This window comes from Tympanuchus pallidicinctus, unplaced genomic scaffold (assembly GCF_026119805.1).
Source record: "Tympanuchus pallidicinctus isolate F22 unplaced genomic scaffold, pur_lepc_1.0 scaffold22, whole genome shotgun sequence".
Taxonomy (NCBI): Eukaryota; Metazoa; Chordata; class Aves; order Galliformes; family Phasianidae; genus Tympanuchus; species Tympanuchus pallidicinctus.
In genome coordinates, this window is record NW_026294739.1 from 2914696 (window position 1) to 2941955 (window position 27260).

General features: G+C 44.7%; 1 protein-coding gene and 1 long non-coding RNA gene across 2 annotated transcripts; one reads left to right on the forward strand and one right to left on the reverse strand.

The window, feature by feature from the left end:
• Positions 1-378: 378 nt before the first annotated feature.
• Positions 379-23890, reverse strand: EHHADH (enoyl-CoA hydratase and 3-hydroxyacyl CoA dehydrogenase). Its single transcript, XM_052687296.1, has 7 exons — positions 23721-23890; positions 18832-18935; positions 17928-18100; positions 16590-16701; positions 16174-16278; positions 9970-10311; positions 379-2774 (listed from the first exon to the last, which is right to left on the reverse strand). Exons 1-7 carry the CDS (start codon positions 23792-23794, stop codon positions 1504-1506), a joined length of 2181 nt encoding a protein of 726 aa, XP_052543256.1. The 5' UTR covers positions 23795-23890; the 3' UTR covers positions 379-1503.
• On the forward strand, positions 7209-15839 carry LOC128082781 (uncharacterized). Its single transcript, XR_008207841.1, has 3 exons — positions 7209-7258; positions 11918-12065; positions 13473-15839. It is a non-coding gene; the product is annotated as an uncharacterized LOC128082781 (long non-coding RNA).
• Positions 23891-27260: the final 3370 nt, after the last annotated feature.

A 27260-nucleotide genomic window follows, 5' to 3' on the forward strand; every position in this document is an offset into this window, starting at 1 on the left:
CGGAGCCCCGCTCGCGTGGAAGCGGCGCTTCACCTTTGAGCAAATGCTGGTTTGCACTCAGCTGTGACATGCAAGTGATGGGGGGAGAACTGCAGCAGTTTTGCTGGTCCTGGAAGAAAATCCTCCCTTGAACAAGGAAATAGGTTCTGGCTTCTGGAGGTTTTCATGACCCCAGTTTTGTACTCTCATCCACACAAGGGCAGAAGTGAAAAAAAGAAGCTACGTTTAGAAAACAGAAGCGTGCATCCACTTCCAACATGAACTCCTTCGTAAGCAGAACGTGTACTGAGTTCTGCCACATAAAGAAGCTATGGAGGTATAAAGAACAAACACATTTTCCATCTTCTGCTATCCTGTGTGCTACCCAATAATCTGTCATTAGATAATCAAAATGGTTTTATTAAAATAGAAAGCAACAATTAGACATTCAATATTAATCTTCCTGAGGACACCAACCTAGAAGATAAATTCATTAGACACGAGCAATAGGTGACTTTGCCCAAAGCATGGAAGAGGTCTGGCTCACTCCTCCTGCTCTGCTCTCTGCTGGAAGTCTGCTTGCCGGGCTCTCCAGCCCTGCTCTCTCAGCATGCCCTCTGTGCAAGGGAAAACCTGGTAAGTGCCAGGCCAGGTTTCAGTCTGGTCAATTAGATCAATTAGGTAGCCACAGGCAGGCAAATAGGGGGAGCGATAGCAGTGCAAATCCCACTCTTAGATATGCCAGAAGATGTTTCTGCCTGGACAAAGCCAGGTGGATGATAAAGGAGGATGGAGTCTGGATGCAGAATGCCAGTCATGAGCCAACAGCACAGCGCAGATTAGTCAGGTTGATGCATGTGTGGCTTTTGTGTCACTTATTAGAATTTTCTTCTGCAGCAGGGAGCAGGTGACAGTACCAGCCCTGCCCCTTGCTCTCTCTCCAAAGTTGCATTCACCAAATCCTTTGTATTTACCTCTGAAATGTGCCAACTCTTCCCTAGCAGTGTGAAGGGAGCAGGCTCCAACTGGCTGCATTTGGGACTGCCAAGTAATCTGCGGTACAGGACATTGCACTGCAGGGAGAAGGAAGGTCTGAACAAACTGGAAAACAGACTTAGGCCAGGATCTGGAAGATCCAGCTGGTCTTGGGTGAATTGTGACCATCTTGCTCTCACCTCCCACTGTGATTTGCTTTGAGGGCCAGGTGCTGCTCTATCCCTTCAACAAAGAAAGACTGGGAGAGATGCACTGCTCTGAAGACCTAAGTACAGAGGAGAATGAAATGCATCTGTACGCAGCAATGTGCAAAGAAGGTGGGTGAGGAAGGTGGCAAGAGGGAAGGGTGGGTGATGGCAGTGGCTGCCTGCAGCAAGGTGGGGCAGAGATCAATCTCACCTAGGAAGGTAACTGACATTGTTTATAAGCCTGTAGCACTTTGTTCTTGATTGGAAAAGATAGTGCAATTACAGCAGCTGTTTCATGAGATCAGCTTCCAAGGAATTTCTATAGCAGGTATCAGTGAAATCACAGCTTGTTGCTCTGCCTGTTTAGGTAGGACATCCAGTCATTGAGAGGAGGGTTCCCCATAGCCACCAACTTTTTCAGAAAGGCACTGGGACGTAGCTGGGGAACATCAGGGTGGACCTCAGAGTATTTCTGCAGCTTAGACAGAATGTTAGGGAGCCCAACAGTGGAAGCGTAGAACATGGGGCCGCCCCTGTGCTTTGGCCAGCCATAACCATTGAGATAAACGACATCAAGGTGTTCTGGGCCTGACGCTATTCCCTCAGCCAGGATGTTAAATCCTTCATTGATAAGAGTAAACAAGCAACGCTCCAGGATTTCCTCCTGGTCTATAAAGCGGGTCTTGATTTGGTGGGTGTCCCTGTACTCAGACAGAAAGCTGTGAATCCACGGGTCTGGTTTGGCTGTCCTACCCCCAGCCTTCTCATATTCATACCAGCCTTTTCCAGTCTTCTGGCCAAACCTGCCTTTCTCACACAGAAGGTCGGGCAGCGGGCTGTAGCGATAGCCACGCCGCTGGCGGGCAGCTGTTCCTGGAGGCAGTGAGGGCCCAGCGAGGCCCTGGTCCTTTCGAGACCTCCAGCCCACATCCAGCCCAGCAAGATCAGACATTCGGAAAGGCCCTATCTTAAACCCAAAATCTTCAAGAACCTGATCTACGTTTTCTGGTCTGCTTCCTTCCTCTAAGAGGAAAACTGCCTGTTGTAAATATGGGTACATCATTCGGTTCCCAACAAACCCAAAACAGTTCCCTACCACCACTCCAACTTTCTTTATCACTTTGGCTAGCTGCATGGCTGTGGCAATGGTGGTGGGGGCCGTGTGACGGCCATAGATTATTTCTAACAGCCTCATCACATGAGCAGGGGAGAAGAAGTGCGTGCCAATGACCTGCTGTGGGCGGCTGGTGACAGAAGCTATTTCATCGATATTCAGGGCTGATGTGTTTGTACACAGAAAGGCCTCCGGCTTGCAGACTCTTGATAGCTTGCTGAATATTTCCTTCTTTAGTGCCATGTTCTCAAACACAGCTTCAATAACTAGATCTACATCCCGCAACACATCGAAGTCCACAGCGAACTGGAGTCGTGCAGGGTTATGGAAATCCAGGGTTTGGGCACCCTGCTCCATTTTCTTAGCCTCATGTTCCAAAAGGAGCATCACGGCTTTTCTTCCTGTATTCAGATACTCCAGATCCTGCTCCAGGGCTACCACAGGTATCTTGGCCTTAACCAGAGAAGTCACAATGCCTCGGCCCATTGTTCCCAGCCCTGGAGATAAAAGTGAGATAGAATCAGAAACTGTGAATAGAAAATGTTACAATCAGTCATTTGACAGCAGCACTTCCTTTGGTATCTCCAAGATAAAAAGCGGAAGCTTAAGCAAAATGCACAGGCAGAAAGAACCGAAGACTCAGAAAAAGGAAGGTGAAGTCTCTCTGTAAGGGAGCATAAAAGTCTGAAGAGAAATAGCATAAAGGCAAACTGGTGTCTTCTCAAGATTACAAAATACCAATGGGATTCACACTGGTGCATGTGGACCACGTGATTCATGTCTTGTCCTTGCAAAGTTTTATCCCTATGGAAACCAGCATCACTTAATAGTTAGAACTTGGGGAGTGAAGACAGGAGGTCGACCCTGTTTCTGCCAGCTTCACCTTGAGATACCAGTGCCTGTCTTGTCCTTTTGCTACGGTCCCTCATGGGCACTCACAGACGAACATCTCTGCAAACAAAGACACCCCACGCAGATATTTTGACACCAGGAAAGCTCAGGCAATTGGTTTCTTCCTCTTCCTTGCGAGCTTCCTGTTTGTCTCACTCTGCGTTACCTTTGATGCGAACACAAATTCAGCCACTCTTTCTTTAAAGCGTCTCAGAAGAATCTCATCTTGACTTTCATGTCTCCTGTATCGCTCATCACCAGTTCAGGCATGGAACTAACATTGTGTTCTTACCCTGGGACAACAGCAGCCTTTTGCTTGCTGTTCACGCTTTGTATTGTTCATCTCTGCCAACTGGGGGCAATCCAAGCCCTCTGATAAGGGCCATCCTAACTTGAGGATTACTAAAGATACGGCCTTCATTGACCAACCATACTCTTGTCCAAAATGCCCACAACCGATCCTCCATTTAAGCTGTTTTTTTCCTCTGAGATCCACAACTGTGCTGTGACCAGCTCATACCCTAAGAAATAACATTGCTGAGATTACTGCCTTGATACCTTCCCTCCTTTTGAGCCCTTCCCCTGGCTCTGCCCTCTGTTACATTAAGTGAAGCTGTGTGCTTACACTTTCCTATGATACCCAGCCCACGCTACTTATTCTGTTCTCCCATGATGGAAGCTTTGTGGACAGAGCTAATACAAACTAGTGAGAAAGCCAGCACAATTTTATCAGCTTTAAAAGTGCAAAGCATTCAAATGGGAGGATTATTAATATCCTAAATAAAGGAACAACTACGCAAAGGCCAGGTTGGTTATAATTCTGTAAAAATGATTTTTTTTTTAATCCTTGGTTTACAAATTAAATTCAGCTAAACAAATAAACTGAAACAAAGGGATTAATTTTTTTGTCTAAAGCAGCTTTATAGAGAAGAGCTGAAATTATGTCGTCAGTTAAACAAGTTCCAACAATGAAGGTCAAATGAGGTGGTGTATTTTTCCTGCAAGCCACACACCCTTGCTTCAGTTCTGTCCATGCTGAACTTGTGTACTCAGAAGGCATTTCAAACATTCCCTGCTTAGCTTTAAGAACATAGTTCTTACAGATCTCACTATCTGGAAGCTTGCTCATAACAAGCAAATACTGAAGTTCCTTTATGGGAAATTTGATCCGTTACCTCATTATCAGACACTGCTAAAAATTAATTTGACAACAAAAGTCATATCACATGAATCATTTCTTAATACTTAATTGTCCGTGGTTTGCTGACTGAAAAGCAAACAAACACAAACACCTCCTCCCACTTTGCTTTGTTCTCAGAGGCGTGGATGTGGCAGCAGTGCTAGAGCCAGCTTTCTCCCTGTCTTTGCTGAGCTACAGAGACTGCTTTCTTCTCAGTGTGGCAGCGTCTCTCACCACCTCACGAATACCCACCAAGCCTAGCCCCATCTCCAGGGCTCTCTTTAGACAACATGGTGAAGGGCTTGCAGTTCTGCATTTGGTTCTTCATGGTTTCCTCCTCAGTTCATTTATTCCTTTCCAGGGTGGGCACCTGGGGTATCTCCTTAGAATTTCCAACCTCCACTAAAAAGACCCACATTCTGGGCCTTAGTAACTCCCCTTCCGCTCGGCTTCAGTTTCATGACTGAAATCTCAGCAGTTCTCTCACACTGTGAACACGCTGTTTCCTCCTAAATCACAACTCTTCCATGAGCAGTGGTTTTCCAGCTCTCCATTCTGGTGGCAGTAGCTGATCCAGCAGTTTGTTTTTGTTAACATGTAGTATTCCCACCTAGGTTTTCACCATCCCTTGACAGACAGGCATACATGTCTGTAGTGCTGCACTTTCTAGGCCACAGGAGTGGGCTTATAGACAAGACATGAGCTTGCCAAGCTTGTTTCTGACCTAGAAAAGCTGTCTCTCGACTTACTACATAACTCTTCAGTGGCCTGTACGAAATGATGTTTAATGAAGCTGGCAGAGAGAGTAATGAAAGCCCCAAGGGTTTTGTTACATTAGAGCTTGCACAGCATGACTCCCCTGGAAATATTTTCTAAAATTGGGCTATAAAGCCTGGGAGATATCTGGCTATTTAGCAGGGAAAGAAGCATTTCTGAGGACTTCCCTTTCAATTTTATTGAGATTCATGATCATGGGGAAAAATATGTTAGAGCAGTAAAAAATGGTCAGGAATCATTGGGTCTTGCATGTTTAGAAGGAGAAAGAGAAAGGGAAATGTTGCATGCTCCATTCAGATTGCATAGCTAATAGACAGAACTACTCCAGGACTTCTACTGTATATTTCATTTTCTTCCTCAATAGGGCTCTTAATGCACCCCAACTGTTAACAAAAAACCCACCCTAAATAGTTGTCTTTCATTGAAGGAATTGTTTCCAGAGTTGTATCAGGAATAGCCAGAGCATTTCAAAACTGAAATCCACTTCAGGAAAATAATAGTGCCTACCCCTCTTGCCTCTGATCTTCCACTGTGCACTGCAGATTTGACACAGGCATAAAGCTGTGCTTAAACTCACAAAATAAGGCCAAACGCGGATATGGCAAATCGGTTTGTTGGGAAAGCTGACTGAACAGCTCTTGTTAATTACTGGTCCATCACATGAGGTACCGAGAATATGAATGATCGTGCAAAATTAATTGAAGGATTTTAAAAACGAGTTTCAAAATGAACTCAAAATATGTATAAACTTATGTAGAGTCACAGAGAAGTACGTATCAGTAGAAAATACTCTGAACTATAGTGAGTATTTGAACTTTAAAACGACAGGAATTGGAAACAATACTTTATAGATCGGTAAGAACATGCAAAGATGATCTCATTTCCCATGTTAAAAATAACAATGAGCAATAGGTGGCGGTGGACTGATTCTGACTGGAGCTGCTTGTTTCTGGGTATTAACTTCAAGCAGAATTAATGTGATGCTCAAGGCAAGGAGGGAGAGATGGAAAGACTGCAGAAGGGATAGAGATGAACTCTTTTTCTGGGTGAAGAGGAATGAGAGTAAGTGGAAAGAGATGGATGCCAAGAGTCCGGAAGCAGAAGCAAGTAAAGTAGGCTAAATCAGCCTAGGACAGCTAGGCCAAGAGCAGGTGGGAACCCACACAGCTGGGTGCTACCTGCTTATCAGTCATTTAGTGAGCAAAATGCAGGTGAAGGCAGCTGATGGGAGGCCAGGATTCACAGGAACAGTTGCCAAGTCATCAGCAATGACATCTATCAAGGGTGCCTGCTAAAATGACACATAATCCCTGATGTTGAATATACATTAAGACTTGGTGCCAGTTCCCTCTAACAAGTCCTGCTAATATTAGATTGACACTGAGTCCACAAGGCAGGGCTTCCCCAGCATTCATGACACTGCCTCCATCCCCTAAAGGTCCTCTGTGCTGACAGAAAAGGCATTGAAGAAGGAAGAAGTCACAGTGGTCTAATCAGTGGCTTCTCATTTTGCAGTGATAATAGACAGAAGAACCAGCATAGTGCAAGGGCTTTAGTGCAGGAAACAGCACTGCCTATTGGAAAATGAGGGTTGCAGAAGAATGCAAAAATCCTGCTCTGAGTGACTTCCTCTCTTCAATGAAAATAGAGACCCTGGGTAACCTATTGAGACTCAGTACTTTAAAAGGATGGTCAGCCTTATTTTAAAAGGTGTCAGTCCCTCAAAAATCACCCCTAAGATTTTTATTTTTGGCACTACAAGAATGTGCTAAAGATCAAGAATGTGGAACTATGACACACTGCACAGCAAGGTACTGGCTGGAGAGTGACTTCTTGTTATGTGAGCCTGAGAGAAGAAAACGCAATTATGTTGGCATGTTCCACACCCATCTCCAAAAGGCTTTTATTTCATGCATTCAAGGCAAGGGAACTGCGAGGTCACAGCCTGAACTGAACACAGACTGAGCACCTGGTGAAGGGCTGGGCCAGCACTGGAAGGGAGAACAGGTGCAAGCAATTCATCTGTGTGACCAGAACCTCATTTAAGGGTTGGCAGCCATGAGGAAAAGCATCTTTGCTTAGAGGCTGCTTTCTTCTGGGAGTTTTCCAGTGAACCCTTGCCTTCAGGATGGGGTAAGCTATTCTTTCCATATTTTTTGATTGTGGCTAATACTTCTCTTGGGCTATTCAGAGCTGGTCAGAGGCAGCTATATGCCTCTATTTCATACCAGATAGAAGGAAATCCTTCTGCAGGAAAAAGTCTGGTGGGGTGAAAGAAAAAAAATAAGTGATGGAAAGCAATGACATTTAGCATGACATACGATTGAGAATTAAAAGGAGGTGATTGATGGTCTCTAAAATAGATGCTGCTCATCATATCAAGCATGAGGCCTACATCTAGTACAAATAAATCAAGCCATAATAGCTGGCTATGGGAGCTGTATTGACAGAAGAAGTGATTTACAGAAGGAATTAAGAGTTCTACTAGGTGTCAGGGCCTTGGGTGCATTCATAAGTTTTAATGACCTTGACCAGCTACATCTCAAACCTCTGCCCTATGTCTGCTGCCTTTGGGCCTCAGAACACACATTAAGCTCAGCTGTGGACCTGTATCCCCTTCCTGAGCTACATCAGAAGAACGTTCGCCTCTGGCCACAGCCACTGTTGATCCAGACTTCAATCTGCTGACTGGCTTCTTAACTCTGCCTTGCATTTGCTTCATTGCATCTCTTTTGCTTTATCATCTGGATGTCTAGTAGATTCCTGTTGTGATTTCTGTGCCTGCCCTGACTGCCTTGCTCAGGCACTGTAACTAAATGATACACCAGAGGGTTGTGCTGCCATCCAGAGGGAGAAATGGGTTGGCAGGAATATCATGAAGCTCAACGGGGAAAATGCAAAGTGCTACACCTGGGGAGGAATGATTTGATGCCCCAGAATATTCTGAGGGCTGACTGGCTGGAAAGCAGCCTTGTAGAAAAGGATTTGGGATCCTGTTGGACACCAAACTGACTGTGACCTGCAATTGGTCTTTGCTGTTTTTTTTTTAAAAAAAAAAAAAAAAAAGTTATTAGTATACAGGGTGGCATGAGGAGGAGTGATGCTGGCAGGTTGTGGGAGAGATCTGTTCCATCTGCTCAGCACTGGTGAGATCACAGCTGGAGTACTGTGTCCAGTTCTGGACTCCCCAGTACAAGAGAAACATGAAATTACTGGAAAGAGCCCAGTAATGGGCCGCTAAATGATCAAGGAACTGGAGTAATTCCTATGTGGAAAGGCTAAGAGAGCTGGAGCTCTTTCAGCCTAGAGAAGAGAAAGCCTGATGGGTATGGCAAGGCAGAATCTCACTGATGTACATAAAAACCTGAGGACAATGTGTGAAGAAGAAATCAGGCTCTTGTCAGTGGTACATAGTGATGAGGTGAGAGGCAATGGGCAGAAACTGAAACATGGGAAGCTCCATCTAAACATCAGGTAGTACTGCTTTTATTGTGAGGGTGAATGAGCACAGGCACAAATTTGAAGAGGCTCTCTTATCACTGTCCTGGGAAACTGGTGCTACGTGGCCCTGTTTGAGTATGGGTGTTGCATAGGATGACTTCTAAAGGACCCTTCTAAATTGTGGCTCTGTGGTGCGTTACTGCCCTCCACTCCATCCCTTGGGGAGAAGCCAGATCTTGCTGTGTAGTACAGCACCAAATTAAGCTGATCAGATGTTCAGAATGGCCCTTCTGGCTATCTGTTACTGCTATTAGGGTTTTTCTACTGCGCTATTTATTGTAGCGTGATTAATCAGTACATAAAGAATGTCTGTTCTAATGTTGATTCTAGTCACCTGATCATTCCTACAAGACTTCAGCATAAGCTCCTTCTGCCTAAGAACATGGTGCAGGACTGTCCTGTTTGGGATTGCATGCACCTATGCAACAGTTAAGCAATAATTCATGCCTGAAAGACACAAAGGTCAAAATTTAAAAAACATTTTCATTACAAATACAGCACGGATTCACTTAGGGAAGCTAATGAAAAGAAGGGAACTTTCAAAGAGAACTAAAAGAAAGTGTGGCCTGAAATGAGTTTCCAGAGAGCTCATATTTCAGAGCATAGGAGGCCTGAGAAAACCCAGGACAGAGCAGTATTGGTTTGGTGAGCTTCCTCTGAAACAGAATGGATGTCTTCCAAGTGCTCCATTACTCATCTAACCATTTTTGAGTGCTACTATCAACAGGCAGAGCTGAAAGACACTTTTTTTTAGTATATAAATCGCAGCAGTGCATCAAAGGCTTTATTTAAATTGCTCTCATAAAAAATTAATGAAGGCATTATCTCGCTGGGCTACAAAATGGCAGGAGTGGATCCCAGTGAGATGAAATCTTCTTAAAAATACAGCTGTCAAAACATTTTTGTTTTAATATATCCCTGAGTGGCTCTATACACACTACACACTTGCACCACAGAACTAGACTGAAAGGAGGAGAATTTTAAGCAAGCTGGCTTACAACATGGCATAAAGCTAGGACTCACCACAACATTTCTTCCAAGGGACCAGAATACATATGGTCCACAGATGAAGCTCACTCTGAACTGAGAGGACAGTGCTCTTCTTAAGAAACAGGTGGGATAAAGTAGCAATAGTAGCACATAACTTACCGTTTGATTCTCTGAGCTTACAGATACAGTGGTGACTTCTCTTTTTATGTCACCCATGGGCCTCAAATATGTGTGTCCTGTGAATTCTACTTAGCCTTTCTGCCATGAGTAAAGCATCATCTTACTTGCTCGCTGAAAGGGGCTCTGCTGTGAACTGTACAGTCAGGAAATGAAATGGCTTTTCCCCCCCTTACCTATCACAGCTGCTTTGCGGATGGGCTGAGGGGAAGCACTTTTCCATGAAGCTCCACTGGGTGTTGTCCACTTCTCCACTGCTCTCTCTGCAAAGAAAGCATGCTGCAGTGCTTTGGCCTGGCCTGAAGTCAGCAGGATGTTAAATAGCTCTCTCTCCTTCTGGACTCCATCTGCAAATGGCTTCTCTGTGGCAGCTTTGATTGCTTGGAAGCACAGCTCTGGTGCCAGGTACCCTTGGGCCCGTTTCTTCAGCTTTACAAAAGCCTCAGTGAGAAACTCTTCCATGTTGGGCAATTTGGGGACTGGCTTCAGGCTGAGCCTGCGGTGTCCCAAGGGCTGGCCTGTGGGTAGAAAAATGGCAGTTAGAGAACAAAACATTAACATCTCTTGGAGGACTATGGGTTTTCACCTGTTTCTACACAGAAGGTATAATGCAGTCCTATTCTTGTTCTACCTCCTTCTAAGCCTACTGCACTACTAGGGCTTGCGTAGCACAATGATCTGGGTCTAGTATTAAACCTGGCATTTCCCTTCAGCTTTGTTTGCCCTGACAATGACAATTTTTCAAGACCCTTCTTCCCAGAATTCAATGAACTAAGATTTCAATTTCAAAGACATAATTCTCTCCTTTTCTCAGCTAAAGAGTGGCTTGACTTCTTCAGTTCTAATTCCACAGTCCCAACTGTCACATTCATAAGGCTATTTTTTCTGTAAGCTTCAATACTGGAGTTTTCCCTCAGTATTGCTTAGTACTCATTGTTAGCCAGATGCATTCGAGTCAGGGTCCTGACCCAGGCATTTATATGAATGACTGGGAAATACACTCTGATTTTAATTTTTCCCTGACAGCAGGATTCCCTCCATTCCCTGTGGGACTAGCTGAGAGGATGGCTCACACAGCATGAGTTGGGGAGCAAATGAATAACAAGGAAGAGTTCATGCTTCTGTGTCAGCAAGGGGTGAATCAAGCAGTCACACAAATACACGAGCCTCATTACAGGCAGAGGTTGCTATGGTAATACCTAGAAAGATGTTTAATTGAGAGAAGTTAGTTACATTTCAGACACTGAAATCCTCTCTGTCCTCTTCAGAATTATAAACCTCTGGGCCTGCTGGGAGATCTATGATCTATCTGTATTCAGGCTATTTCTTATATTCTTAATGGCAGCTTGTCTCAATAAAAATCATGGTGGGACAAGATTGGAAGCTCAGAATGTATCTCCTCAATATTCCAGAGCTGCAAAAAACAAAAAAGTTATAGCCAGATCCTTATCTAACGGTGAGGTGATGTTATGGTGCTGGGTGCTGCAGCACTATTCCCAGAAGCATCCAGGATCACCAACAAAGCAGGATTGCAGGTGGGCCCACTGTGATGGGAGCCCAGAGCTGAGAAGCTCTCTGGCATGTAGCCTCATTGCTCTGGCTTCTGTTACAAGCTCTGCCATAGGAGCATAATTCTTTCAAAGGTGGCATATTGCACCCAGCTCTCCTTTCTCTTCCTGTTGTCTAACTTAAAATGCCAGTACATCAGCAGAAGACCCAGGAGCAGGACATCTGTCACCCCAGCATACACAGGATGCTGAAAAATGGGATATATTCCCATACTGCTATATGCAGTACCACAGTTGTGGTTGCCTGAAGAACATGGTCTGACTCTAGATCTCTTAAGTCAAACAAACATGATGAGTTAGTACTGATTTCTTGAAGCAATGGTCTTCAGAGCTCAGGCTTTTAAATCAAGGCTTCTGCAGAACAGACGGAAGGATTAACACTAAGTAACTCCACATGTAAAGTAAACTGAAAACAATGTTTCCTCACTGACAGATCCAACCCATATTTGCTGTCAGTACTGCAGGGTTTTAGTAAGGATGATGTTTGTTTATTTTTGAACCCTTTGTCTTCCCAAAATGCATGTTTCTAACATGAGGATGCTCTTTATCCAATCAGGTTGATCCTTTCTGAAAAGGAAATGTCTGGTTTGTCCCAGAAAGCACATCTGATGGCTGGAAGGCCACTGAAAACTGAGCAGATCGAGAGACTTCGCATCTCTGATGTGGTGATGAGACTACCGGGAGCCTTTAAGCATGGTCTTCAGGTAAAGCAGTACTGTTAAGTAGAAACATTGAGGGAGGACATGAGATAATTACTGTCTTCAGGATCCTATAGTAAAACTCTTATTTAGTGAAGCATTTCTGTAGTAGTTTTTTATGAACAGGAAAGAATGACGTGAATCTGAACTTGTGCAGGATACCTACAGCTTGATTTCTAAAATCAAAAAAGCAGGGACATGATGAACAGCATCAGATGTCATGGTACAGGAGAAAGTGGTATCTATGTACAGTATCTAGCACAGACACCTACTTTGTTTTCATTAGAATTTGTAGTCCAGGTAGCAGGAAGGATGGATCAAATCCATAAAATCTCTATCAGAAAAAGCAACAGTAAGCCTGCAGTATCAAACATTGTGCTATTAAAACAAAACAAGACAAAACAAAACAAAAAAACCTAGTATTCCAGAGTGGTGAACTCTAGAGATGTTACTGGACTTCAGATACAAGAGGCAGGGTTAGCCCAACAACCAGCTTACTGCAGTGAACTGCTTGTGCATGCCTAGGGAGTGAAGCTGAAAGTGGTCCCCTGCTTCTCAGGCTAGCAGCAGTTTCATGTCAGCTAGAAGCAAGTATGGCTCCTATCAGATTTTTTATTATCCTCTGGTTGTCTCAAAGGAGCACTTTATTAGACTTTCTGTCTATGGATGATATTAGCCAGAATGATAAGCCCTGAAGAGAGATTCAAATACCCATATAGTGTACATCTTCCCAGAGATAGAATAAAGGCCCTTACAACTGTAAATGCAAGCTTTTCTCCAGCAGCCTTCATTTAAGGTGTGCAATTACTACATGAGCAGTAATGTTACTCCTGTGAGTTTCTTGAGCCTCAGAAGAAACACCTGCATCCCACACAGTTATTGCTGTTAGTCTACAGTCAAACTCATAATCCTCTTTCCATGTGGAATTTAATACCTGGGGGGTCTGAACTAACCTAAATTGAACTGATGTTGGTTGGCTCTTTGATGCAAACCATGGATACTCTTGTGCCCCAAAGAAGATAAAGCAAGAGATGATTATAAAAGGGGAGCTCTGAAGAAGTCAGCCATGCAGAGGATCAGCTGCCATTTTCTCCTCCAGCCCAGGAAGGCCAGCAGAGGTGGGCAATATAAGCTGCAAACAATTGCAGCAATTTTTCAATTTTGTGATGCCATCAGGTGGACAAATTATGCCATGCAGCTTTGAATTAGCACAGCAATTATCAAACAGGTTTAATGAAAGAAGACTCTTCTAGTCTCCAAGAACGTAGTTCCTATTTGTTTCTCTTTCAAAAGTGAAAATGCTTTCTTTTTCCTGAAGAGGCTATTTCTTCTGAAGGAAGGGAACACATTCACTTCTGAGTGTATTCTTGCCTAAAAATAAGAGATCTTAATTGTATTTGTGTATTCCTACAGGCATTCCTTCAGAGCTGCTCAGAAGGTGCTCATTCTTAGGAATATTCCATAAAAGTTTATGGATGAAGATGCTGTCCCAACAAAACTGCCATAAAGGTAGCTCTGTCACTTACGTATAGAAACAAAGAGCCCTGCTTCCATACAGCCACCCGTTTGAGGCTGGTTTCTTGCTCTGAGGTGCTGCAGCTGCAACACTGAGAAGGCTTCAGAGGAATTACCTTAATTAGCTCCTTGAGCTGGATCCTGCAGCACAGCTCTCCCTGGCTAAAAGCAAAAATTCCAGCGGTGACAATGAGTTACTTAACCAAACTGTTCTGTAAGAAGCCAGCAGTTGTTAACCTCAATTTAAAAAAAAAAAACAACAAAAACCCTCAGAAATAAAATGCTGCACTCCATACAAAGTGCACTTGTTATGACATTATATAATTCCACTTCTGTCCTTAAGGTTGCCTGAAACACGTTCACTGAAAGCCTAACTCACTGTGAACAAAAGCCAGGCCAGCTACACGAGACTGTCATATCTCTTCTGCAGCCCCAAGTTAGTGACTGAGGTACAGAACTGAAAGTGTTGGTTTGCTGTTGTATGGCAGAAGATTTTAGGGTTATGCAAAAGCCAAAGCCAGGAATGACTCAAGAGGCATGTGTGGACTCTGGGTACCTCATCCTGTCAGCCTGATCAGGTCACCAGAGGCTAAATGGAGTGTCAGAACTTCTCATGATGTCCTGTAAAGTCTAAAGATGAATTCACCTCTACATCTCTCCTACTTGGAGAACTGTGCCTCCAGTGCTTTCACTGTTAAAGAACATCCTGCCAGTAGAGCAGTTGGAGAAAGTCTGAAAGCATGTTTTTGGAAGTCCTGTTGGAGCTGGTATATAGAGTGATGTGAAATACCTTCAGCAGTGCTACTCATTTGTCACCGGTGCAAGAAACAGAAAAGCTACTACAAGTAATGAGCAGGACTGGAACAGGCAGGTTACTTGCTGGATATCCAGATAGGATCTTTGTATGCTTGTGCAGTTCTCAACTTTTCTTGCTAGTGGCATTTTCCTATGGAAATGAAGCTACAGAACATGGATTTCTGAATAATGGCAGTAGATGTAAGTTCCAAGTTACACTGAGGCACAGTGCACTCAGGGATTCATTCCTGAGGTTCTCATCTGAAGTTGAGCTGATTTTGCAATTCTCATTTGCTGCGCTATGCTGTCACGGAAGAAATAAGCTTACAAATGTCTAGAATTCACCCAGTTTCACATAGCATTTGTTGAAAACCAGGATGCTTGCCAGTTCGCTGCATCTAGCAACATATCTGTTATTCATTTGATGATATACTGCCTCTGCCATCAGTATTGGTGGAGATCTTACACAAGGTGTCATTCGTAACCCTGAGAGTACATTAAAGGGAACATTTTGGGTTAATTTGTCTGGGAAAGTAGCAGTGAATTATCATTCAAAACAGACAAGAGCAGGGTGCCAAGGTGCCTCAGCTTTTCTTAAGCAGTGTGGAAGCATATCACCTACCTTTCTAAAGTTTTTATATTTAAACAGTCTAATTAGATATGAGGAAAGAAAAGGATTGCTTACATCAACAGTTCTGCACTAAAAATGAAGATACTGTAGCATGGATACAATGAGATGGAAGAGAGTTACAGAAGACCCAGGCAAAGAACACCCTTTTGCACTTATCTGGTAAATCCCACATTGCAGCTAAGAAGATACTTTTTGAAGAATGTTCTATTTTGTATCTAAGATATATCTAAGTATATACTATTTTGAAGAATAGTGCATTCACTGAGATGTCTTAAAAATATAATGCGTTGTCATCTAGAACTGAGGCTGCTTCAGCTTCTACAGTGGGAGAAGTACTCTTACAGAGAAGGAAAACCATTCCTGTTTGTAGTGGAAATTGTTGCAGGAGCACTCCAGTTTGGAAAAGCACTGCCTGTAAAGACCAAGTGATCAGAGAAGATGGGTGGTAGTGCTGAGTTGTTCTTTTTCTTCTTCCTTGTGTGCATCTTCTGAAAGGATTCCACATCTAGTTCTGACTGGAGACAATGGTCCATCTCAGAGTTGGTGGGAAAATGTTCTGTTTTCTCTCAAGGTGGTGCTTTTCAGGCTGGTCTGTGAATGATCCCCTTTCTGTGCTAAATCCTGTGAATTTGATTTTGTTACTTCTAAGGTGGAGAAATCTCTCTGCGTGTCTCCCCATCTCCATAGTCCATTTTCTCATGAAGCAGCTGAAGGGTAACAGTTACTCACAAATCACTGAGTTGGGCTGAGGATGCGCCAGTCCCTCCACTAGAGGGAGGGAGAACGTTATTTTCAATTAGCTGTTACTGATGGTGCAACCAGACTACATAAATGCCAGCTGTCATCCAAAACTGCGTATAGAAAGAGCACAACTCTCTCGAATCAGTTGAGAGCAGCAGTCCAGAAAAACATGGATATAAAATTATAGAAGCATGAGGACTCTCTACTTTTTTTTTTCCTCTGAATCCTCACTTAATATTCCTGCAGCTCTTCAGCATCTGAATTTTTTCACTTTCACTTAACAGAAAACAAATCCTGCTGTTCATTCCAGTTCATATGGATGCCAAAACCCAACGAATGGAATGTGAAGACTGGAACAAGCTAATGGGTTTTGTTCTAATTCTCTTCAGCCTCACCAATTATTTCCTGGCATTGCTACAATTCTTTCCTCACCAATCAACTTGTTTGCGACACGGATTGCTGCTTCGACTGTATTCTCTTCCACAACTTCATCAACCAAGCCCAGCTTCAGTGCTTCAGTTGCAGAGATGTGTCTTCCTATGATGAAAAGAGAAATAAGGTGACTACAGCTGGGGCGTTACATGTGATTTCACTCTTTTTTCAGTCTGATCAAATGACTTACATGTAGCTGGCCTCAAGTATCAGACATGCTTATCAGGTACATCAAGTGCATAACTAACTACATGCCTCAGAAGGGCATGTGTCCCTTTCCTAGTGAATCCTGGGAGGAATCAAGCTGAATTTCAACTCGTGCAGCTATGTCCAAACAAACATTATGATTCATTAGACAAAAGCAATGGCATGACTTGCTCTCATCCCCTCATATGGAGCGTGGCACAGTACTTTACCTGTAGTAATTATATCCAGGGCAGCAGGAACCCCAATCAGTCTGGGGAGCCGCTGAGTGCCTTCAGCGCCTGGAAGCAACCCAATTGTGACTTCTGGTAAACCCATCCGTGCCTAAACCAAAGTCAAATTCAACAACAAATCTGATTAACAAGATCAGTAATTAGGAGCTGAGCAGAACAAAGACAATTGGACCTGATTTGTGTGCTGATTCTTTCGGAATCCTCCATGAACTACGACACAAAATCCTAATTTCTGCTTTTTTTCTGTATAAGATGTTTAACCCAGAAGCCCACTCAACTTTTTCAGTAACTTATGTACAGGAGCAGAAGAGGTGTCCATCAGTGGATGTGTGGGTAGTAGCACAATGCTGGAGATTGATGGAGACAACGGCATCACCCCAGACCATAACATGTGCAAAACAATGCTTCCAGCTGCACAGCTCAAAAGGGCAAACAGTTGTCAGTGTCTCTGTGACCTGCTGTCTCCTTTCGCTATTTATGAGAAATTTATTGCAGGAAAACACTCACATACTGAACTCTTCACTAACTGTCCTTCAAAAATGCTCAGGTGGTTCTTGGTGCACTTGAGATTTACTAGACTTATGGTAAAGAAGCCAGTGACAGCTCCTATCTTCACTTAGAAAAATGATTCACTGTGTCTTTTTTCTTAAATTTTATACTGTATGTTTCTAACTGAGCTCTTAAGAGATGTGGAGACATTTTAAGATCTGTACTTCGGGCACCTATCTTAGGTCACATGCAGGGTATATAAAGTGCCTCTTTATTGTGTTATAGCAACCCACGCTGCCAGGTGTGAGTAATTCACTCTGAAACAGCGAGGAGACACTCCTGTCAGGGAAGAGTCTCTGTAAGGAGATGAGGTGCTGCTAAAAGACAGTTGGGCAATCCTGAAGGAAGATATTTGAGAGAAATAAAAAAGATGACTTTGAAAGACTTAAAAATGGAGGAGGGGAAGCTGTCTGCTGATTAGAGTGCACCCTGAGGAAACAGCCCATGAGGAATCAAATTGTAAGTGCTCTGTGCTAGCTGAGTTTCAACTATCTACTGAAACTAGGCCACTAGCAGACAGAAATGCTAAATTTATGTGGCTGGGGAGAAAAATAAGAAAGAGAAAGTCATGCTGCATGAGCCAGCTATGCAATTGTGATAACGACTTCTGAGACCGAGTGCAAATTAACACTCGGATTCTGAAGTTTCTAATTAGGAAAGACACACTGCTCAGCTTCTGCTCAGCTGCTCTTCAGGAGCAGCCTCCCACTCTGTACGTGGCCACAGGCCCCAGATGCTCCCCCCCACTTCTCTAGTTCACAGTGTTACCTGCACGTGTGCGATACGATAATGGCAACCAAGTGTCACCTCCAGGCCTCCTCCCAAGGCAATGCCTTCAATGGCAGCCACAACAGGCTTCTGACTCCTTTCTATTAGGGAAACTATGGGGCCCAAGCCAAGACTCTGTTTCTTTGGAGAAGAAAATCCTCGAATATCAGCGCCTGTGGAAGCACAAAAATGAGAAGGAATTAGTGGAGGAGGCAGTGAATGGAACGACACCTCCCTCAGTGCCATTAGACGTCAGCACTCGCTGATGACTGAGGTCTGACAGAACATGCTGCTGGCATGTAACAGGCAATGATCTCTTGAGAACAGCTGCAAGAAACCCAGGCTCCTTATGCATATTCAGGTCACTAAGGGGATGGCAAAATAGAAGAGTATGTAACTGTAATGATCGTGCAGTTAATGCAGTAATTTGCAAAGATGCTTACTAAAAAAATAAAAGAAGTTAAGTCTGGAGAAGTGGAATTGCTTCTTACAGGTAATGTCAAACTCCACAGAAATTTGTTAGCTTCACGGATCTCTACAACTGGAGGAGTCCCGTTACAACTGCCCCATCCCAGGATGGTTCTATATAATTGGCTAATTCTTGGTCCTGAGATTTTGCAGTGTCATGGAAAGCAAGGAGACACCAACATGTCAGGAAGATAGGAAGATAAGAAGTTGTTCCCAGTTTCAGCATGAATCTACCAGCATATTTCTGGCCTGGACCGTCCAATGTGTGATGTGTTCAAACCAGTCTGGGACAGCAGAAAAGGCCCACTGTTTTGCAGCTATTTTCAGCCACATCAGAATTTGTGGCATTTTGTTGTTAGTGCTACATGGCAGAGAATCTTCACATGTGGGCACAGTTCTTCCTCTTTTTCTCAAACTGTTTGAAGGAATGTCTTACCTGCACTGAACTTCCCGTTTTCACCACAAATTGTAACAGCTTTCACTGAAGGATCTGTTTCTGCTCTTTTCAGTCCATCCTCTAATGCCTGGAGAACTGTCAAACTGAAATAAATTAGAGATTCAGTGGCTAACAACCAACTACATCACTTTTCCACCAACACAACGGGCTCAGTGAAAATAAGCAGCGAGTCCAGTAAGTCTGCCCTCCGGTTTGTCTTCTGCCATAACCTCTCTGCTGAATATTCATTAGTCTCCCTCTCACTTCAAGGGCAAGTGCCAAAATCCAACAAGCCAATCACTGCTGACCTGTGCCAAGAGGGGAAAAAAAGTATGCAACAGGATTTTGAACAGACGTGAAATTATTTATTTGAAAATATTGTGTAGGAAAAAAACCACCAATTCTGTCACAGGAAGCAATCCAGTGCTTCTGTGCTTACAGTAGCTGTGTGATCAGCAGTTGCAAAATACCAATAGAAAGAGTCTGTTCCAGATGAAAAGGTTCTGGATTTTCCATAGGAAATTATTTACAAGCCCTTAGTGTCATAGCACTTACAGCAACACCCTCCTGCCAAAAGAAAGATTTGTCATCCAAGCTGCCCATGTTATCTGTATTAATGCCACACAGTTGGTTTTGCCACGTGACACTCTACTTGCAAAAATATTTCTTCTCCCTTCATGCAGCTTTCTCCCATGGAGAATTTCTTGTGGGATGAAGAGGAGATATCACCACTTCTGGAAGCTTCCTGTTGTCCTGCCCTGGAGTAATGTGACTGCCCCAGGACATGTCACAGCCCAGTTGAGCTGCATTGCACACAACGCACACGCCGTAGCTGACACTAAAAAGATGTCATTTTCCATGAAGGAAATCATAGTAAAATGTATGATAGTAAAATTGTAAAAATATTCAGGAGTATCACAACTTCAAACAGCTAGAGCACGAAAGAGACAAAAACTCACCCTCATTTGCATAAGTATTTCATTACTGTGCGACAGTATCATTCATGTAACAGTAACAATGAGAAATTCACTAGGTGCATTCCAATCAGCACTTAATTCCATGCTATGTAGTCAGCTCTGCCATGTGTACCGTTTTGACTGCAAGAGAAGCCATCCTGACGAGGTGCCTCAGTGCTATGTATCTCAGCAGCATGCTGGCTGGGTAAGCGTGCTCCTCAGGGCAGGCTGTTCTTGTTCTTGAGGCTGACCACACTGGGTTATTTCTCCCTTGCACAAAACTCAGTGATGTGCTGGGTTTGTAACAAGGCTTTTAAAACATCCCTTTTTTTTTTTTTTTGCAAGGATTTGTAAACACAAATTTAAAGATAAAGGAAAGTAGCTTAAGGGAATCCTGGAAATTAACTCGGCCAGGCTGTAATCTAACAGTAGAAAATGCTTTTTGTGTGTCGTGCTGGTCTGGTCCCTCCTCTCTGCATCTCCCCCAACATCCACAGTCGCTGCATGAGGGATGCTCTGGTATGTATCTACATACCCTCATTTAGCATCCCTTACAAACCTGCTGCTCATGAATTTGTCTAATCTTTGATCCTGCCAACCCATCTGCCTCCACAGGCTCCTGTGGCATCAAGCTTTGTTTGATCTCTTTAAAAACAATCTCCTACCAGTGTAATCAAACGCCCCTAGATCAGCTACCACAGGATTCTGTAATCAGAAATAGACCTCCAGTTTATTTACCTTCTTTAGGATTTCATAAACCTTGCCCTTATTCTCCTACAGCCTTTCCCTTCCAACCCAGTGACTCTCAACCTCTTCAGCATGCTTTCTTAATGCTCTTGCCTCTCAGTTTTGGTTGTCCCCTTCCAGATTGTCCCTGTGTCCTTCTGCAAATGCATAGTCCAGAACTACAGGCAGTACTTCAGAAGTCCTATAGGTTTTTTATCATAGAGGAATGGTGCCCTCTCTTTTGTTCTGTTCTCAGCACGTGTGCTGGTAACACCCAGCATTTCGTGAGTTCTTTGGGCTTTCCAAGCACACTGAGCTGGTGATCTCAAAAATCTATCAGTGGTAAAGATCCCTTCCCTGAACTGTAACTGACAGCCTTCTTTTCTTTTTTTTTCCCTGCTTTTTCCCCCTATTGTTTTTAGCATGCTTTGCAATGCATTCTTTATATTTTTAATCCTCTTAATTTCCAGCTTACATCTCCCCTGTCATGTTTTACAGGCTTTCTTATTCACATCTGATTAAGCTTTCCACTTCTTAAAACCTTTTTCCTGAGTGTCCCACAAAGCCTCGCAGTGCCAGCAGCCCACCTCTGCTCACAGGCTATGGCTGATTCTTTCTATTGTTAGTTTTATCTGTCTGTCCCCCAAACTTCCAGTTCCTTGCACATTCAAGTGCCTCCTCTCTAAGCTGTGGTCCCACAGATGATTAGGACTGCAGACCTCTGGAAGTTAAAACTTTGTAAACCACGAGAGAAAAAAAAAAACAAAAACAAGTTTGGTACACGGCAGCTCTGTTAGTGGAGAGATGGATTAGCTTGAAGAGAGTCCATGTGGGAACCAAATTTGCTGCCAGCTTCACAAGTCGGCATATATTCCTCAGGAAAGCACTGCCTAAGAGATACCTGCACAGCAGCAGATGCTGTCAGACAGCAAAAAGCAAATTCCTACCCACCAGTGGCTTCTGAAGTGCTAATGGCTGGTGCGATGGAGTGGGAGCTGGGCTAACGGTGCTGAGCATCACGTCTAATGGGGAGAGAGAGGTGAGGCTGGAGCACAGCAGAGCAGGAAAAGCACATCAGCCTTTTAAAAAGCATCTGTGCCTGCTGTGAAATTAAACTGTCAGGACTGCAGGACATGGCCCCTGTCTGTAACTTTCCCTGCCTGCTGTCACCTACACAGACAGGCATCTCAAACAGCAATCACAAACCTGCTCCCCTACAGATGAATAACTAAAATATGCAAGAAGGTACACACAAGGATCACAGAGTGCCCTCTACCTTCCATAGCTATAGCCAGGTCTCAGATCAAAGCTGCCATTACGAAACAACTGTTGATCCTGCTGAACCAGGTTTTACTCCAATTGCTAACCAAATGGCGCAAGCCTAGTTAAAGCTGAGCTCTGTGCAGCTGTCACACTTGCTCCTTGCAAATTCAGCAAGTCTTAGTAAATCAGGAGATAAATTAGAAGCCCTTAACATCCAGACTTTCCTTCTGTTACTGGCTACAGGTGAGTGGAAGAGCCTGCAACAGACTCCAGCTGCACATGTGCTGTGTTCACTGCCTCAGCCTGCCAGCTGTTGGACTGATCTCATCTATCTATCTTGCTCCCTCCTATGTTGCAAGCTTAAGTTTCATGGCATCTTAACTGAATTAAACCCATGCTGTGCAGATTCCTGTCCTCACTCATGCCTCGCAATCATGCAAGGAGCAGATGCAGAGAGCTAGACTGGCTGAAAGCAGCTCCAAGAACCAGGTTGCTAATGCCAGCCCCACAAGCAGCAGCACAGCACAGAAGGGCTGTGAGAACCAGGTCCAGGTCACAGCAGTGTGCTGTGGAGTGCTTGCTGCCTTCCATGGTAGGGACAGAAGGTTTTATGGGCACAGCCTGGCTGTGTTCCAAGCTTGCTCTTGGCCAAAGGAGATCCAAGAGACATTCTGGGAGTCCTACACGTCCAGTTCATCAGTCAGGTTACTCCTAATTTGCTTTCTCATTCTAATTATCCAAGTATGTAAAAAGGGTCTTTCTGTGCTTTCAAACATTGCAGTGAAGGAGTGAGTGCAGGCAGCTGGAGCAACACACCTTGCCACAGCCAAGGGCAGCAGCTTGTGTTTCCCATTCATGCTCATACATGCCCCTCAGCCTCTTCTTAACAAACTTTCTGCTTCAGAAGTTGCGTGTGACTGCAGTGTTTTGCCTTAGGAGAACAAATGGAGCGAGCACTATGGTCACTGTTACAGCATGGCTCCTCAACTGTGACTGCTTACAAGGCAAATTACACAAACCAAACAACACGCGTATGCCTTCTGAAAGATGGAAAACCACAAATGCGTGCAAGAACTTCTTTACAGTGAGGGTAACGGAGCACTGGAACAGGCTGCCTAGGGAGGTGGTGGAGTCTCCTTCTCTGGAGATGTTCAAGACCTGCCTGGATGCCTTCCTGTGCGACCTGGTGTAGGGAACCTGCTTTGGCAGGGGGTTGGACTCGATGAGCTCTGGAGGTCCCTTCCAGCCCCTACAATTCTGTGATTCTGTGAACTTCAGGGGCTCTGCTTGGCTGCCTGTCCCCAGCTGTTCTGAGATCACCTTCTTCATCAGGTGTAGCATCAGGAGGTCAGTGCCTTCATCCTTTCTAAAGGCACGTGAGCGGCCTGCATTCTGACACCGGGGCTGGACGTCGGTGCCTCTTGCTGAGCCGTGCCCTCTGCTCACAGAGCCCTTTGCCCCAACCCCTGCACGCACTTGGAAGCACAGCTAAGGCCGATTTCCACCTGCAAACTGCATGGGAACTGAGAAATAGAAGAGCTGAGCTAACGCTGTGAGCTACTGCTGACACTTCGCGGTGTGACAAGGAACGTGCCAAGTTTGACGACAGATTCCGAGGGAGATGGCAGAAAGCGCACGCCCGTGAACCTGGCATTTCTCCCGAGGGGAAAAAAACCCTCTAGACGTTATAACAAGGAGCACAAATCACGAAGGAGCTCAGCGCAGTTATGGCAAAGCGATATCTAAGCTCTAAGCCTCGTGTTGTCGCTCTGCAGGAGCCACCCGAACTGACAAGCGCAGTGCCACGGCCGCACCCCTCGTGCCCTCAGAGGAAAGCCCGCAGTCCCGCCAACCGAGCGGGGCCCCAGGCTCCCGGAGCCGGGACAGCAAACTCCCGGCCGTGCCGTTCCCGCCTCACAAAATGGCGGGCGGCGCCGCCGTTACCTCAGCGCGTTGACCGGCGGGTTGCGGAGCCGGATGACGGCCACGGCCGCGGCGCCCCTCGCGTACTGCGCCATGCCGAGCGCTGCCGCTCTCCCCGCGTCTCTGCCCAGCGCCCGGCTCGCAGAGCAGCCTGCCCAGGCGGGGCGGGGCGGAACGGGACGGGTTCAGTGCAGCGTGCCCGCGCTCCGTGCGGTTGAATATAAACCAGCCGTCAGGAGGGCTGGTCCTGCTGGAGTCTCTGCCGGACGCTAAAAAGCGGGGAAAGGTCCTCCTGAGGGAAAAGAGTTCCAGGCAGGTCAGGGAGCAGCCTGCCTATCTAAAGAGAGGCTGAGGGAAGGAAGGGGACGGACTCGTTAGCGGGATCTGTTGTGACAGGACAAGGGGAAAAGGGTTTCAAACTAAAAGACGGGAGATTTATGTTGGATATAAGGAAAAAGTCTCGTGCAGTAAGGGTAGTGAAGGCTGGCCCAGGTTCCCGGGGGGCTGGTGGATGCACTTGGTACAAAGAGATTCTTCCACTGGTGCGGAACAGGTAGAGGGGAAACTTTAGAACTTGATATGGAACGTTCTGTATGAGCATGTAAAATCATAGAACATCCCGAGTTCCACAAGGACCGTCTGTTGTTGGTGTGGCTAATCTTGTCTTTCAGGAGCATCTTGAACATCAGCATGTCTGCCAGAAGGGAGATTGTTAACTAACAAAAGGTGCATGAATGGGAGAGCTGGTTGAGGTCTCATGAGTGCTGGAGACCTCTCTCCAAGCACGTAGAAGTACTGTACCCAAATGTATTATAAGGGATGGCGTGGTGAGCTGTCTGGAGCACAAGTCTTATAAGGAGAGGCTGATGGAAGTGGAATGGTTCAGTCCAGAGAAGAGGAGGCTCAGGGAGATCTTCTTGCTCCCTACGGTTCCCTGAGTTGAGGTTGTGGTGAGGTGGAGGTTGGCCTCTTCTTCCTCACAACTAAGGCTAAAGGGAATGTACTTGAGTTGCACCAGGTAAGGTTCAGGTTAGATGATAGAAAAAATTTCTTCTCAGAAAGAATGGTTTGGCTCTGGAATGGATTGCCCAGGGAGCTGGTTGAGTCACTGTCCCTGGAAATACAAGAAACATTTAGATATACTGAGGGACATGGTTTAATGGGAAATACTGGTCATAGGTGGACTGGATGATCTTGGAGGTCTTTTCCAACCTTGGTGATTCTACGATTAGGTGGAAAGATCCCCTTCTGCATCTAGTGCTACATTAAAGAATGGCTGCATCTTAATACCACATTGGTCTTAAGGGTTTGTTTGGCAGCACATTGAGTCCAACCCCTGGCTCCACTCCACAGCACCACTGGAAAATGAGACTATGTGTCTGAGGGTGATGTCCAGATACTTCTTGAACTCTGGCAGCTTGGGGCTGTGCCCAGTGCCCTGCGAGCCTGTTCCTCTCAGTGAAGAAATCCTTCCTGATACCCCACCTTAATATGAGATTGTTAAGTTTGCTCGTGTTCCTTGATGGAATGCCCTGAAGTTTGCTTGGATAATGGGAAGAGCTGTGTCTTTGCACCAAATAGAAAAAGGGAAATTCTGCTTAGTCTTTGTACCAAGCAAATAAGGAGTGTTCTGTTAAGTCTTTGTACCAAATAAATAAGGATAATTCTGCTTGGAATCAGTTAATTGTGAAAGCGAGTGTTGAATATGTATGTACCTCCAAGAAAACCTCAGCACGTGTAATGCAAGTAATGTATATAAGCTGAAGATTTTTTGTGCAAGGTATGCATGAGAGGTGGAGTGCAGCCCCCATACATTCAGCACTGAAAATAAGGAGTGCTTGCTTTCTGACACTCCAGCTTGATTCTTAGGGAGTTTCATAACAGATTGACTTACAGCATCAGTTTGGCACCCCAGATGAGGTAAGCCTCGACAGTTCCTGAGTTCACAGAATATCATCTGGCACTGAAGTATTCTAGGGAGGGCCTTGATCCCCAGGCTGAAGAGCTCTCCTGACAAGACCACTGATTAGTGAGTATTAAAGCATTCTTTTATTATTATTATTTTATTTGGGTTGCCTGCCTGTCGGATGTAATGAAAGTTGCACAGTACAGTGCTAAGAACCCAAGTAAGGGGTTAAAACCCCTGGGGGATTAGAGTCCCCTGGTTTGGTTTAGTTTAGTTGCCTGCCCATCAGATGTAATGAAAGTTGTCATGGTGGGGCTAACAATTCAGGTGATGGTTCATGCCCCCTTTTGGTTTATTTTGGTTCCTTGCCTGCCAGATGTGATAAAGGTTGTGCAGGGTAGGGCTGAGAACTTGGGTAAGAAGTTAAAGTCTCCACCCCCCCCCCCCAAGGTAAATATTAAATGTGATAATTGTCATTGAGTGTGCTTGTTTGGTTGCTGTTTGTGCTGTTACTGTGTGCTATTTGTTATTGTACAAAGAATTCACCCACGTGTGTCATTAAAATGGGCACTGGATAATGTGGGAGTGAGGGGATTTTGAAAAAGCCACCTTTGTGCTGCAGTTTAAATCATTGGAAGGAAATAGCTGGATGCCGTGATGGGTTTGTGTGGAAAGATGATTTAAGTACAGTGGGACTGCTCTGTGGCGTCTCATCCCCCAGCCTGCATGTGTAGCCAGGCCTGTACCTTCCTAGTGCAGAATCCAGCACTTGCTCGTGTTAAACTCCATGCAGTTGGTGATTCCCCAGCTCTCCCATTTGCCTGGATCTCTGCAAGGCCTCTTTACCCTCGACACGGTCAACGGCTCCTCCCAGTTCAGTATCATCAGCAATCTTGCTCAAAACACCTTTCTTGTTCGGTTGTTATTGCAGCAGGACACCAGAATTCTTTTATTTGTAAGCAGTGTTGAAGATAAAACCAGGGATAAGGCCCTGCAATGTCCTTGTGAAACAGTGCATTTGGGGAGTTTACAAAAATGCTGTGAACTGCACCTTGGAGTTGTGGGAGAGAACTGGTTGGTTTTTTATTAACCAGACCAAAATCAAAGATCACTCCAATTAGTTGTACTTCCTGTTTATAATTTAGAGCTCCAATTTACTTGTCCTTTAATAACATAATCACCATAGTTGTGGCACAGCAGGGACTTTCTGAGCTTGAATAAACACAGAAGAAAACAGTCTGTAGAAAGAGAAGGCTCAGCAACTTTATAGATTTGTGGAAAGGTTCCAATAAGTGCTAAAGGTTTGTTGCTGTAAGCAATACGTTCCTCTTAAACGTAAATAGATTTTGGTAACAAGAAAAGGAAGTTTAAGTTTAGATGGCAGAGGAAATTAAAGTCTTCAGAGCTTTCTGTAAAGTGTTTAATCTGTACTTCACTGAGTTACTCAAGGACCAACTACAAGGACATGAGCTTAAACTCAAAAGCCCAAACCAATGAAGGATGGACAGTGTATGGGCAGCCCCAGATTGGGCTTTTTCCCCCCTTTTTTCTTTTCTCTCACACCTTAGTTGTTTTCCATTTTCACAGCAGTTGGATCCAAGGCAATGGAGCTCTGCTATATCTGAGCACAGGTAGCTGTGGGAGGGTGGAGAGTT